General features: G+C 47.9%; 1 protein-coding gene across 2 annotated transcripts; it reads right to left on the minus strand.

Annotated features, from left to right (window-relative positions):
- Positions 1-6,790: 6,790 nt before the first annotated feature.
- Positions 6,791-15,115, minus strand: LOC125428529 (zinc finger BED domain-containing protein 4-like). Of its 2 annotated transcripts, XR_007243861.1 has the most exons (4): positions 15,034-15,115; positions 13,444-14,027; positions 8,105-11,261; positions 6,791-6,801 (listed from the first exon to the last, which is right to left on the minus strand). XR_007243861.1 is itself a non-coding variant. In XM_048488754.1 (3 exons), the coding sequence occupies exons 1-3, from the start codon at positions 15,065-15,067 to the stop codon at positions 8,259-8,261; spliced, it is 3,621 nt and encodes a 1,206-aa protein (XP_048344711.1). In that variant the 5' UTR covers positions 15,068-15,115; the 3' UTR covers positions 7,762-8,258. The 2 variants fall into 2 exon arrangements, 1 of the variants encoding a protein (XP_048344711.1); XM_048488754.1 differs by lacking the exon at positions 6,791-6,801 and having other exon boundaries at positions 7,762-11,261.
- Between the last annotated feature and the right edge of the window lie 7 nt (positions 15,116-15,122).

Raw genomic sequence — 15,122 nt, forward strand, 5'->3', positions numbered from 1 at the left:
TCCTGGTAGGGCCTGCTCTGCCGGTCCCGGGTGTTTCTGCAGTGGCTGGCCTGCACGCAGAGGGGGGTGGCTGTGTGGGGGCGATTCCCCCCCTGTGACTGAATGGCCTGTGCCTGGGGACATGTGACCTCACAAGTCCCCATGAGTGGTACGCCACTGCTGCAAGCATTGAAAGAAGGAGAGACTGATATGCCTGTGGTGAGAGAGGGAGAGGGATGGAGACCAAGCTGGCAGGGCTAAACTCAGAAGCTTACCGGGATTTGCAGGAGGTGTTTGAAGAAAAGAAATGTGATATTCTCCCCCCTCACCAGGATGCGGACTGTAGAATTGAACTGGTGGAGGGGCTAAGTTAGCGATAGGGAAACTAAAAGCTAAGAACACATACAAAAATACACTGAGTCCAAGAGGCAGGAGGTACAGTATGCTGTGGGAGATTTGGTGTATGTCGCTACCAAGAACCTGTGTTCCCTACCCCCTCTCTTAAGTTGTAAATTGAGCTATAAAATTTTGGAACCTTTCCCAGTAACTAGCATTATAAACAAAGTGACAACGGAAGTGAAGCTACCTAAGATGTTTCATGGTACTCGCCCTGTGTTCCACAGCTCATTACTGAAGAAAGTAACGTCACGCCACTACACCACCCCTCCTCCTATATTAAATTGGGGGGGGGGGTGAACACTATAAAGTCTCTAAAATTCTGGATTCCTCGTTGAGAAGAGAGTGATTACTTATGAGACTAGAATGAGATGTCATCTGCTGAAGGTGAAGGGTGAGATATTCCATACATACAAAAGGAAGTATTTCTTCACTGGAGCAGCAGTGGCGTAGGAGGTCAAGAGCTCGTGTATCTAATCTGGAGGAACCGGGTTTGATTCCCAGCTCTGCCGCCTGAGCTGTGGAGGCTTATCTGGGGAATTCAGATTAGCCTGTACACTCCCACACACGCCAGCTGGGTGACCTTGGGCTAGTCACAGCTTCTTGGAGCTCTCTCAGCCACACCTACCTCACAGGGTGTTTGCTGTGAGTGGGGAAGGGCAAGGAGATTGTCAGCCCCTTTGAGTCTCCTGCAGGAGAGAAAGGGGGGATATAAATCCAAACTCCTCCTCCTCCTAGCTCCTATTGGAAACAATGGGGGATGGGGCACCCCTTTTGGGAGTCCATTAACTTTGGCCCCCCCAAACCAAACTTCACCAAACTTGGGGGGGGGGTGTCATCAGGACGGTCTCCTGAAGATACCCTGAAATTTTGGTGTCACTAGCTTTAAAAATGCTGCTTTTTGTGGAACCCAGCAGGCTTCATGTGCTGGAGCAATGATACCCTGAAATTTTGGTCCCAATATCTCTAAAAATATGCCCCCTGCAGGCCGAAATGAGAAAAAACACCAAAAAATAAAAACACATCCGAGAATCTCGGATGTTACTGCAAGTTCGGATTGCGCAGAGTTCGGAGGGGGCGGCCTCGGGCCCTTGGCCCTCCAAGCGCCTCCGAACTGGCTCAGCTCGGCCTGATCCACGGATTGGGCTGAGCTGAGCCGAACTGCTAAGCCTTGCTGCCTGTACTCCCCCTCTTGTCAGCTCTGCTGCGTCCTCGGATGGATCTTTGTGTGGTGGCAGGACCAGCAGTCAGGGATGCCCGCGCACCTGGCCGACCCACCAACCGCACTGCTCTCCCCTGGATGCCACCACTGCCCGCCACGGCCCACCGCATCTCATGCCCTTTCGCCAGTAAGGGGGGCGCCTAAGTTCAGCCGGCAGGGAGGGGGGAAGCCACAAGCCACCAGGGGATGAGGACAGGGGAGCTCCGCCTCCTTCCGCCGCCCATGGGGGGGGCATCAAACTCAGGTTTTGCCCAGGGCTCCAGTTTTCCTCGTTACGCCGCTGACCTCAAGTACAGACAGTTGGTTTTCAAAAGTTTCAGGCAAAGACCCCAGGATTACAGAAATCACATCTTCATCCTCCAAAACTTTTCCTGTTGCCCTGATTTGCATAACCATGACAACCATCTTTTTCTAAATGCTCATTCAAATTGCCCCTCCTTTCATTCTTGCATTGTAGGACTTCCTTTTTAGATGTTTTATTTTCTTGACTGATTTCCCACAGTATTTATCTTCCAAGCCTTTCCAAAGATCATGGATTGATTTGCAGCTCATAATAAGATCACTCCCCTCATCCCCTATTGTTGAAGCCAGGAGATAGCTGTCTCCCTCTAAAGTCAAACCCGATTCTTGGCTGGCAGGTAGCAGCCTCCAACCTAGGTGTCCCAGTTTCCAAGGGCTCGTGAGTGGCGATGGGAATCCTTGCTCTCCTCACAGTTGAACTGATCCCACCAACAGGTCTCCCATCACCCTCAGGGGAAAACTCCCATCAATATCTCCCACTCCGTCGGGTAAGGGGTCTCCTCCACTCGTACCTCTTCAGGGACCAAACCAGGCAACTCTGGGTTTCTTGAGACTCAATTCCTTTATTGTCATATCTCCCAAGTCTGACTCGGGACTATTTCCCAAGTCAGCCATGGTGAGCTGCATAACAGGTAACCAGGATGGGTAGCAGCTAATTCTGGCAAACTGTCATGTCCTGTGGACCTCCCAACAGACTCAGTGGATACAACATCAATTTATTGACTGGAATTTAGACAGGTTGCACCCCAAGGATCTTTGCCAGAACGACCGCTTTCACACCTGGCCATCCCATTAGTTCCCACATCGCACCCCTTCCATTCACTGTTGCTAGGCAACACCCCTCTTCATGTATGGTTGGTTCCGAAACCTGCACTTCTCCAAGGCTGCACTCTGAGATAAGGATCATGTCACCCCTGCCCTGGAGAAGCATTTCAATTACGCCTGCACATTCCTACATAGCATGGCTCTAACTACAAGCAGTATCAGTGAAGGTGCTACAGCCTCCCATCCTTCCCTGGAAACAAGACAAGACCAAGGTTTTAAGGGTCTTGACACCGAGTAAGAACTTGTGGTTAATACACAAGGTTGCATTTTAAAGAAATTTTCTCCTTCCACTGCTCTAAGTAGCAGTAGGCCCCAGGATAGGGGTGTGTGTGTTTCCTCACCCCTATTAGGGGTGTAAGGTTCTCCTGAAATATCAAGCTAAGATCTCATTGGAGCAAACGGGGTTCATGCTGTAGCTTTTTCAGGTCCAGTGCAAGAGGTTAGAGCACGTTCCATCGTCAATACTGGGTTGTGAGCCTGAGCATTTTGTATATTTCCTAATTTTGGAGGAGAAGCTCTGTAAAATTAAAAGAATTGATTATTAGCAATATCCGGAAGGTTACCGGATTGGGTGGATTTTTCCATCACTCCATGAAAAAGTTACATGCATTGACAATAATTAATGAATGTCATTGATGGATGCATTTTTTGAATGATCTATATGATAATTATATTTCATAAATTGTTAGACATTAAAATATTACAAGTACTTCTAAAAATGCATATCTGTAGTGTCAGCGGTTGAGGTACGTTTTGCTTTTGGTACATGATAGTAACGTTGCATCATTTCTGGGATTTTTCGTTGTAAGTGCTTCAAGACTGCCAGAGGGAAAACTCACCATCTCCCTAAGCAGCCAACTTCACTAGTGAGTTACTCTTACTGTAAAAAAAATTCTAATGTTTGTTGCATCAGATTTGAAAAAACTTGGGAAAGCCCCTTGAGCTTAGGTAAGGAGAAAAATGGATCACTATATTTTTTGCTAATTACAAGGAGAAAAATTACCTGTGTGACATCTTCTCTCTGCAGTCCAACGTGCAGGTGCAAAGCAGGGAAAAACATGTCGGCAAGAACAAAAATAGATCACCATACTTTTTGCTAATTACAAGAAGAATTGCCTCTGTGATGTCTTCTTTCTGCAGTTCTTGGGCAGGTGTGCGCTGGGAAATAACATGTTTATCGAAACTTGCTAAAGTAGTTACTTGCTCTGACATGAACTAATAAAGCAGTGGCTGAAGTTGACCTCATACTGAAGAAGAGTCATCATAAGGGCCAGAATTAAGATAATTTAATTTAATGAAGATGTAATATGGAGATAGGAAGTTACTTCTGACTATTTTAATGAGATTTTATTATTTTCAAATCTAAACAGAACCAAAAGAGGAAAAATGGAAACAATATAAAACAATTGCAATTACATCAAAAGAAAAATGAAAGAAATATACATATCACATAGGATCATATAGTTGGAAGAGACCCCAAGGGCCATCAAGTCTAACCCCCTACAATGCATGAACACATATATTAAATACTGATGTAATAAACAATAAATGAATAATAACAATTATGAACAGTAAATAATAATATAATAATTAGCATTAAATTGACATCACAATGATAAACGTTAGCATAAGTCATAAGTTTCCCTATACAATACTTGATATATATGATAATAATGTTGGACAATATTATAAAATGAATTATAATGAAACAGAATGGATAAAAAACTTGCAGTAGTAATTATAAATTTTTTAAAGTAATTTTTGAGTATTGAAAATTGAGTTCACATATCATTATTATCTATCCATGATATATTTAAATATTTTATCCCTTATCCCTTTTAGCACCTTTTCAATAATTAATGTATATCACTTAAGCATCCACCTTCTCTGCCCTCCATTTTTAGAAATAAGGTAAGTAGTATGCTTTCCATTTATCTCCAAATTCTTTGATTGGCCTTTTATTCACATTGTTTATTTTTACCATCCTTATGATATAATTCACTACGGCACAGGTGTCAAACTCACGGCCCTCCAGATGTTATGGACTACAATTCCCATCATCCCCTACCAGCACGATGCTGGCAGGGGATGATGGGCACTGTAGTCCATAACATCTGGAGGGTTGCGAGTTTGACACCTATGCACTATGGGATGGAATGAACTGACAACTCACTTCCAGCCAATCAGCATGCAGGACACGCTTCCAGCTGTGATAGCACCTTAGAGACTGACCAGATTTTCAAGGTATGAGCTTCAGAGAATCAAAGACCCATCTCACCCTGCATACTCTTTTTTTTTTAATATTACCATCTGACAGACGATATAGGCCTACTCTAGGATCATAAAAACAAGGACAGCTAGGCTCAGAGACAGCTTCTATTCTACAGCTGTGGTGATGCTGAACTCCATGGTGTCGCACGTGGCTGTGTAGGGATGGTTGGAAGGGGGATTGTGGAAGACGGGGTGTGAGGACTGCAGAAATGTGCATCGGGGTTGTGCGTGCACAATGACATTAAAGTTTATCTTGTCTTATCAAAGCTTCCTTCTTCAGCTATCTGCAGACCAACAGGACTACCTCGCTGGAGGCAGAGAAAAACCCTTCCAGTGGAGATGGCAGGGCCAGGCCTTCCTGCATCCAGAGCAAGTCACACACATACACCCATCACCCACTTCCAGCTCCATCCGTGCACCTTCACCTCACTCCACCGGGCTCGGGTCCTGCCGGGAGACAGCAGCCAGGCACCCTTTCCAGCATGCCCAGCCCCAGAGCTAACACAGGTGTCAAACTCGCAGCCCTCCAGATGTTACGGACTACAGTTCCCATCATCCCCTGCCAGCATGATGCATCTGGAGGGCTGCGAGTTTGACACCTGTGCGTGGATATTTACATCACTTTGCAATTGCTGCAAACCCTCTCCGGGAAGCAGCGATTTGGGAAGAAAAGGGAGACCGCGGGGAGGGGGCTATAAAAGCTATTTAAAAGCCCCTCAATACATCAGCAATTCAAGCTCTGCCAAAAGCAGCTCCCAATGCAAACATTTCCCTTCCCGCTGGTTCTTTTTAAATGCAAAGCAGGAACAAATGCCATAGAGACAGACATGGGTAGAGCGTCGCCATGATAGAGGACGTGAACCATAGCGTTGCCCAGGAGGTTAGGACTAGAGAGGAGCGATCACTTCCGGTCTGTTTTAACTGTGAAGCATTAGGAGCGGGCCTTCACCATAGATTTCAGAAGAGCTAGAGCGGCACCATGCGGCCTCTATGGAGGCACGAACGGTGCAAAGTGGGGCGATTTCTTTGTCTGGAGATCAGACTTCCTGGTTGCTTTTGGCGCCATCTTTGTTTGTTCCCCGCTGGGAGGCCCTGATGCCCTCAAGTCGCCCAGTTCTTGTTTTGCGATAATAATAACTGTTGGGTATTTTGTTTCCATATGAAAACGCACACTGTACTCTGTGGTAGTTCCCACTTTGGGGAAGCCTCCAAGGCTTCTGCCCTTATGCAGAACGTGCAAAACCATAATATTCACCGGGGCAATGTTATGATGGGGTCAGAACTGCAATATAACGGAACAGTAGAAAGGAAGGCAGCTTGCTAATAAACCAGGACTATGGTACCTTGCAATGGTTATTCTACAGATCGACTGACTTTACTACATTGGCTTTTGGTTGTCTTAATTTATAGAATCAAATTGTTCGCATTGTTCCTTAGTGCTCTTATCCTCGCCCTGTTGCATACATTGTTTGCAACAGTTTTTTTATGGTGCACTGTTTCATATTCTGTAATCCAGTCAGATGAGTAAAATATTTAGTGATTTATATTTATAAAATATCCCTTTCTCTACCAGCATTTAGGTTCCTGCAGCTTCAAGGGAAATCTCCTTTTACTTATGGATGTTTCACATGAATGGTAACAAGGGGCAGCTTGCAAGCCATTTTGTGTCCGAGTAGCCCTTAAACCTCCAATGTGGGCCTATTGCTGGCTCAATCTGGAATTTGCACTCTGCATATACTGAGAAGCATTCAATTTTTCCAAATTCAAATTTTTCCAAATAATTTCTAGAGGGGGGGGGGCATGCTTTCCTTAAGCGCTCTTCTTGAATGTCATGGTTACACCAGCAAACCCTTATTTACTTTCATTTACACTCTGCTTTTCTCTCTGGCGGGGACCCAAAGTGTTTTACTGCATTCCCCTCCTCCATTTTACCCACACAACAATCTTGTGAGGTAGGTTAGACTGAAAGGGGTTCCCTGCCCAAGGTGGTCCTGCAAGCTTCTATGGCAGAGTGTGGATTCGAACCTGGGTCGCCCAGATATTATTCCAACTCTCTAAACTGAATTCAGCAGATGCAGCTCCTGCCCATGGTGCTCGGAAATTTTCACTGTTGGATTTTTGCCGGTCATGCCGATGTCTGAGGCAAGATAAAAAGAATGGCATTCCTAGGGTCCTAATAAAGGAAGAAGGCCCCTAGTCTCACATCCCTCCGTGCACAACCAGCCCAGAGAAGCACCCAACTTTCAGCAAGGGGGCCATAAATGAGTAGAGTTCATGCAGCATCATTCCCAGCTTTTTTGTTCTATTAACTGATCAAGCCTAATCCTCAGTTATCTGGGATGCTTTTGGAAAGAGACTGATATCAGAACAGGAAATAGTTTCCCACTTAAAGTACCTTTGTGTGGATGTGTGTGTTTTTCCATTTTTTAACCTTCTTCCACTATGGTTGCCAGCCCCAAGTAGGGCCTAGAGTTCTCCCAGAATTGGAACTATAAAGCATCTTCAAAGTACAGAGCTCTGTTTACCTGGAGGAACTGGCGGCTTCAAAGAGCAGAATATCCCCACTGAGCTCCTTCTCTTCAACAAACTCTTCCATCTCCAAGGTATACTGTTGGATCTCCAGGAATTGTCCAAGTTAGACACCCTACATCCCACACTTGAACACCCCACCATTTCCCTTTAGACCTCTTTAAATAATGACCACTGACATAATTATATAACCACTCCATTAAAGTATCATTACATCATTGAAAAAGGACCACTCATTGTAACCTGCAGTCATCATTATTTTAAAAAGCAATGGTTTATTTTACAGTTGTAAACTCCCTCATGGACCTTGGCTAAAAAGGCAGGATAGAAATCTTTTAAACAGAGATATACAAATAAATACTACTTTCAACAGCATCCCTGGGTGGGCGGGGACTTGGCTCAAACCAAGCTTTGTTTGGGATAAGATACCAACAACAGGGATTGCTTGATACATCAGTAAACCACTTCTAATCACTGCCAATTTCTAAGAATGCATAAAATCACTAATGGAATTGCCCCCGGGATGAAGATGAGGTGAAAAATACATACAAATGAAACACAAAAGGGGCCCTAGGCACTAACAGATGAATGGCAATTGCTTCTCCCAGGTGCCCAGTCTTGAGGGAAGGGACCAGCACCACTGGAAACATGCGTTTATTTACAGTCTGGTTTCCTCATAACGCACAAGAGAAGAATATATAATCTGGGACTACACATGCTGGGACTACAATAACCGTCACACGTCTTCCTCTAATGCACAGGACGCTTCATCGGGCACAAACGGCTCAAGTATAACTGATCCAGTGTCCTCGTCTTCGTCCGCGTCGTGCTCTGCCATCATGGAGTTAGCTGACGGGGTTTCTGTGTTATCGTCACTGGTGTATTCCGGAGGGCAGTGTTCACTCGGAATCCATTTGGAATTTGATCGTATAAAGGAGAGAGCGGAAACACCAGCGGGAGACAGACGGGTCCGAACCTTTGCGACGCCGTTGCCACAAGTGGAGAAAAGGCACTCTGAGGGAGTGCTGGTCGGTGGGCAAGCTAGAGTGCTGATGGCCATAGAAGACAAGCAAGGCCACACCCCACACTTTCCTTCCCAATAATGCAATGGGTTGCTGTCCGGCAGCAAGAACTCCACCGGAATCTCATCACTGATGTAAGCTTCGAGTTCTTGTCGGGCGCTCACCTCTGGCTCCTGCTCAAGCAATGAATTTTGCCTGACCAGGCGGGGCGTAGGACCGCAGAGACCCAGTTTCACGACTCCTCTCGAGAAGACAGAGCTTTGGCTGTTCTGCAGGGCTCTTTCAAAGAAAAGCCTGTCCTCAGACACGGCCTCTTGCCCCGACCCAGATTTGGCACACCGCATGTTTGCAGCTCGCTCGCGGCAATACGGCGTCGTTTGCTCCAAGATGTAGGCATATAGTACATTGTAATTCTCTTCTGTCCTCTCCCCCAGATAGCTCCTGATCTTATCTCTGAACCGTGGATCAAGAAACGTGGCTGCACGGTACCTAACACTAACAGATATCTTGCGCAGCTGCCTGTTTTTGGTAAGTTGCTTGAGTACCATGTTCCCAAAGGCCACTGAGGGCACGGATGTAACAGAGCCACCGGCAAAGGATGCTATTTTCTCCTCCACATCAGCAGTTATCACACGGATGACAGGGAGAACTGTCCCTAGAGTAGCATCATTGCGGCTCAAAAGGCCCACACACTCATTGAAAGAGTACAGTAAATTTGTTATGTTATCCATTAAAACCCACTGATCGGGGCGAACTCGGAGGTCACTGCAGTCCTTCTCACGCGTGTACTCATTAATGGCCTCCTTCTGCTCACACAGTCTCTGGAGCATGTGCAGAGTGCTGTTCCAATGCATGCAAACCTCCTGGTGAACTGTATGCTGAGGCAGGCCTCTCCGCACCTGAATCTCTCTCAGGGCTTCCTGCGCACTGCTAGAGTGGTGGAAGTGACTGACAATTTTACAAGCCAGGTCCCTAACCTTCTGCATACATGCCGGTGCCAGCTTTAACGCCATCGTCACCACCAGGTTCAAGCAGTGAGCTATGCATCGGACGTGGTAAAAGGCCACATGTTGGAAAGCCTTCACGTAGTTTGAGCAGTTGTCGGTGGTGACGCTTCCTAGTCGCAGATTGAGGGGAGACAACCACTCCTCCACCAAGGACTGCAGTTGAGATGCAATATATTTAGCGGTGTGCCTCTGTGCCAATGGCTCCAGAACCAGAGTGGCTTCCCAATGTTCCAGGGCTCCCACCGCGTTGAACCCCACCCAGTGTGCAGTGACACAGAGGTAACATTTGTCCGGCGTGCTCGTCCACACACCACTAGCGAAGTGCACAACCCGTCCCACAGCTCCCTGCATGCTTTGGCACACTGCTCCCTTGATGTCTTCCACCAAGGCCGGAATGGCTTTGGTGGCAAAATATTGCCTGGACGGGACCTTCCATTGTGGCGCGAACGCTGCACACAGTTCAATGAACGGCCTTTCCTCCACTGTGCTGACCGGAAGCACTGCTTCAGCAAGATATACCATGACACCGCGGGTATAGCGAGCGGCCTGAGGGCTTGATGCGCCAACAGGGGTCTTGAGGCAAAACGATTCCTCAATGTTAAGCTGGTGGCACATTGTAGATGCCGGCGAGGAGGACTGTCCTCCCGGCGAACCGAATGTTTGCTCGATCCCGGAGGCTTCCAATGAGATTTTGCCAGCTGTGCCGGCTGACCCAAAATCAGAGACGCCCTGTTGCTGAGGGATGAGGTTCGAATGATGCACCTCCATGTGCTTCCTCATTGCCGAAGTGCCCACCTTTCCGCATCCGTTCTCCTTCCCGAGACGCACCCTTGCCTGACACTCTTGACAAACGACGACAAATCTATCATTGGGCGCACGGCGGAAGAATTTCCAGACGTAGGAGGCGTTCTTCCTTTGTCGCATGAAGATGCTGGACACAGCCAGGCACCCTTCTGCAGGCGCACAGATTTCATTCGCAGCGTCTCTGACGGAGGTCTGAAGTGTCTGCATGGAGCCTGCCTTTTTTTCCTGGTGGAAGTTTGCACGAAAACTGAAGGAGCTGCTTCCGCTGGCAGACTGTGGCCTGTGCGGAGGGTCTGGCCACATTGTGGAAGGAACACCAGAGCATTCCGCATCTCCCATATGACTCGTGGCAGCTGGATGTGCCACAGTGTCCCCAGCAATTGGCTCGTTGTCTTTCCCGCTCACTGAAGGTATGTGGTATTCTCCACTGAATCCTTCCTGTTCCTCGTGAGCATGCTCAGATTTCAAAATGGGGAGTGTTCCTACCTTTGCGCCAGCAGCGTGCTCCAGTGCGAGGGCCACATGCTCATCTTTCACCGAGGAATCAAGAGAGCTGGTGGTCGATCTGCAAGGAGAGGAAGAGATGTCATCGTCGGATAAGGGGTCGGGCTCCTCAGCAGGGAAATACTGGTCAGCCGTGAAGAATGCCTCATCTGTTGCACTGACACCGTAGTCAGCGGTTTTGTTTCCCTTTCCACAAAGGAAGAGCAATTGTGACGTGTCCCCAGCCACTGCCTTGTCATCCCTGGCTCTCTCTGGAGACTTCCGTGTTTTGCCTGCCTTTGTCAACTGTCCTTGAGTACGGAACCTCTTTGGCACTTTGTCATTTGGCTCAGAGCGATCCATTTTTCCATTCGAAACTTCCATGTTAGCGCCTGACCTTTTCAGTATTCCTGAGACACTCGGCTGAAAGAGAGAAAGGAAAACAGTCAGTGGTGGGATCCAAAAATTTTAGTAACAGGTTCCCATGGTGGTGGGATTCAAACAGTGGCGTAGCACCAATAGGGCTGGGCAGGGCATTCCGGGGGCGGGGCATTAATAATTTCTCTGTTACTGTAAAAAACTCTTACTGTAAAAAAAAAGTTCCTAATTTCCAGCTGGTATCTTTCTGTCCATAATTTAAACTCATTATAGCAAGTCCTATCGTCTACTGCCAACAGAAACAACGACTTCTCCTCTAATTGACTGCCTGCCAAATACTTAATACTTTCAAATACTTAATTTTGTTTCTAGAAATCAAAAGAAGGATACTTTCCTTAAACAAGGAACTTGACCATATTTCTAAAACATGTTTTTAAAACAGCCCAACAGGGAGAATTATCCCGTTTTCCACCTTCGCTAACCAGCCACATAGGAAACAACAGGACTTGATGATTTTTGGACCTAATGGACTTTCTAACGGAAGAGCAGACCCAATTAGTAACCCCCTCTTGGCACACACAAATAATTAGCAACCCACTCTCGGGAACTGGTGAGAACCTGCTGGATCCCACCTCTGGAAACTGTTAAGCATCATGGAAAGAGGAGCAGGTGCAAGGAATTGGGGTGCTACGTTTGCTTCTGAACAGAATTGCAGTTGGGAGTGGGTTGCAGTTAGTGTGGCAAACGAGGACAACCAAGATTTGAATCCCTGCTCTGTCATGGGAAACTCACGGGGCAACCTTGGCCTTCTCACATTCTCTCAGCCTAAACTACCTAACAACCTTGCTGCTATGAGGGGAAGGTAAAGGAGAAAGTTGTGATAGAGCTATTTGAGTCACAATTAGGGAGAAAAGATGGCTATAAATAAAAAAACAATCTCACTGCATGGTAGCGTCGCCATTTTGGAATCGTTTCCTATGATAAATACCCTTGCAAAGAAAAAGGCAGCGCTGCAAGTAAAGTAAAATTAACACCCTGCTGGGCTAACTTTCTGCTAGTAGAGAGTGGAGGGTAACTGGTTGTTGTGGGTTTTCCGGGCTGTGTGGCTGTGGTCTGGTGGATCTTGTTCCTAACGTTTCGCCTGCATCTGTGGCTGGCATCCTCAGAGGTGTATCACAGAGGGAAGTCTGTTACACACTGTGTCCATTAGGAACAAGATCCACCAGACCACAGCCACACAGCCCGGAAAACCCACCACAACCACTTGAATCTGGCCGTGAAAGCCTTTGACAGTACAGTAGAGGGTAAGGTTGTTTTTTTTCACTAAAGAACATCCAGAGCCGGATGCCACCCCTCTGAGCACACCTGCGTTCCCATTTCATTCCACTGCATGTGTGACCACACCTAGTGGATTTATTGCAGCAAGAAGTTTTCCTGAGCGAATTCTGCTTCCTCTTATGGCACAATAAATCATTCACAGCTTTGCAGGTGCCACAGGTCTCCTCTCAGGTTTGGTCAGGGTGGCCACCCCCCTCTGGAATGTGACAGACCACAATCTTTGGTTAAAACCAGTGGTGGGATCCAAACATTTTAGTAACAGGTTCCCATGGGGGTGGGATTCAAACTGTGGCGTAGCGCCAATGGGGATGGGCGGGGCACGACGGGGGCGTGGCCGGGCATTCCTGGGCGGGGCATTCCTGGGCGGGGCTGTGGCAAGGACACAGCTGCTGCGCCGGTCTTTGGGCGGGAAATGAATGCGCGCAGGCTGCCACGCACGCCGGTACACCTCCTGCTAGACTGCTTCAAGTTCTGCGCGCTGCTCCTGAGGAGTGGAGGAGGGGCGTAACTTAGGCAAAAATCACGTGGCAAAATCACCAATTAGTAACCCCCTCTCGGTACACACAAATAATTAGTAACCTACTCTCGGGAACCTGTCAGAACCTGCTGGATCCCACCTCTGGTTAAAACTGTTCTCATGTGCTCACAGCTAAGACATCCCTCACCTCTGTGTAACCAGAGGATTCGGAACCCTTATGAATGTGAGACCCAAGCTCAGAGCATCACCTAGGACTGGGCTTCACCTCAGCACAGAGCGTCTCAGGAGGGAGTTCTCCCCCTTGCACCTTTTCTCACATTTGGAGCATTCGTTCTGTTCCTCCCTCGCATATGTTTTCTTGTGTTGCTGTTTGCTGCCGAAAATCTCCTCACACTTGGGGCGCTTGCTTACCTTCTCTGCCAGATGAGCTCCTTGGTGTGGGGGCAGGGGGTCATTCCGACTAGAGCATTTGCCACGATCCAAGGGACATTGATGTGGGGCCTTTTCTGCGTGGCTCTTCTTGTGTACGAGGAGGTCAGAATGACAAGAGTAATTTCTCCCACACTGCGAGCACTTATATATCTTCTCTGCTATGTGAGTCCTCTCGTGCACCAGCAAGGCTGAAGTCCCTTGGAAAATCTGCCCACAGCATGAACAAATATACACTTTTTCTGCCATTTGTGGATTCTTGACAAAGTCCGTGCTCTGACAGAAGTTATTTTCACAGTCTTGATCTGCTGGCGTTCTTTCCCGCTTCAGGAGTTCCTGGTGCAACTCCAAATTTTCAACATCTTCCTTCCAAAACAAACCTATTTTGGGTTTACTCTCATTCTGGTGACTGTCTGCTGCCAGCTCCGTTTCAGGCTCTGTTTGCGTTTCAGGGTCCCAGAAACATTTCCTGTCAGATCCGTCTAACACTCTGTCGTCAACGTTCGCTTGCTCAGGTCTTTTCCGCCAACAATTCTCCTCATATTCCAGTACTCGGGTATTATATCCTGGGACAAAATTAGGATATTGTCAGCGATGCCCACCACAGAAGTTGTTTTTCTCTCCCCCACTTCCAATTCAACATTGAACCAGTGTGCGATGCATTGCCTAGACTCAGAGGCGGAGCTACCAGGGGATTGGGGGGGGCGTTGCGCCGGGTGCGTGCCTGGGGGGGCAAAAAAGCCCCACGTAGTGCCCCCCCCATACACTTACCTTCTTCAAACAACGCAGGCTTTGCGAGTCCCAGGGTCTCATGGAAAGTGTAATTCCCACCAGGCTGTTTTCAGCCTGAAGGGAACAGGCCGCTTCTCCAGCCTGCACTAAGGTAAGGGAGGGGGGGGGGGCAGGGCGCCGTGGAGGGGGCGGGCAGGCGGAAAACACAGAGTGCGCACCGGGCGCACTCTGGCCCAACTACGCCTCTGCCTAGACTGTTGGCCCTTGACTACAATAGCTAAAAGTGCAACCCTTCCTGAGCATCTACACAACCTGCTCAGCTTTTCCCTTGGATGCTTTCCCTGGGGCTGAGGGAATCCAGGAAGTCTCTGACAGCTCCCACTGGGGAAGAGAGGAGAGGCTTGCGTAATCTGGAAATGCGCCATTGTGATCTCTCAGCCCAACCTCAGGTCCAGCAACAAGCAGGTGGACCCTCTCTCAGCCAAATTTTGTTTTAAAGCAGCATTCCTTTATTGTCCAGTATGGAAGGAGGGAGAGGAGAGAACCGAGGCATTCACACACCCAGTAGAGTTTCTTCCCAACCCAGCTTAATGTCAGTTTGTTGTAGTGGTTAAGAGCAGGTAGAGTCTAATCTGGAGAACCAGGTTTGATTCCCCACTCCTCCACCTGAGTGGCAGAGGCTTATCTGGTGAACCAGATGTGTTTTCCCATTCCTGCATTCCTGCTGGGTGACCTTGGGCTAGTCACAGTTCTCTCAGCACTCTCCTAGCAGAACGATGAAAAATTCCAAGGAGAGGCACGCAGGCACAACCAGACCACACAGTTGAAAGAGATTCTTACCCAGAGAGGCCACATGCACATAATTCTCTACCATAACATCTCTGTAGAGAGCTCTCTGGCCTGGATCTAACAGAGCCCATTCTTCCGCT

This window comes from Sphaerodactylus townsendi, linkage group LG03 (genome assembly GCF_021028975.2).
Source record: "Sphaerodactylus townsendi isolate TG3544 linkage group LG03, MPM_Stown_v2.3, whole genome shotgun sequence".
Classification (NCBI taxonomy): domain Eukaryota; kingdom Metazoa; phylum Chordata; class Lepidosauria; order Squamata; family Sphaerodactylidae; genus Sphaerodactylus; species Sphaerodactylus townsendi.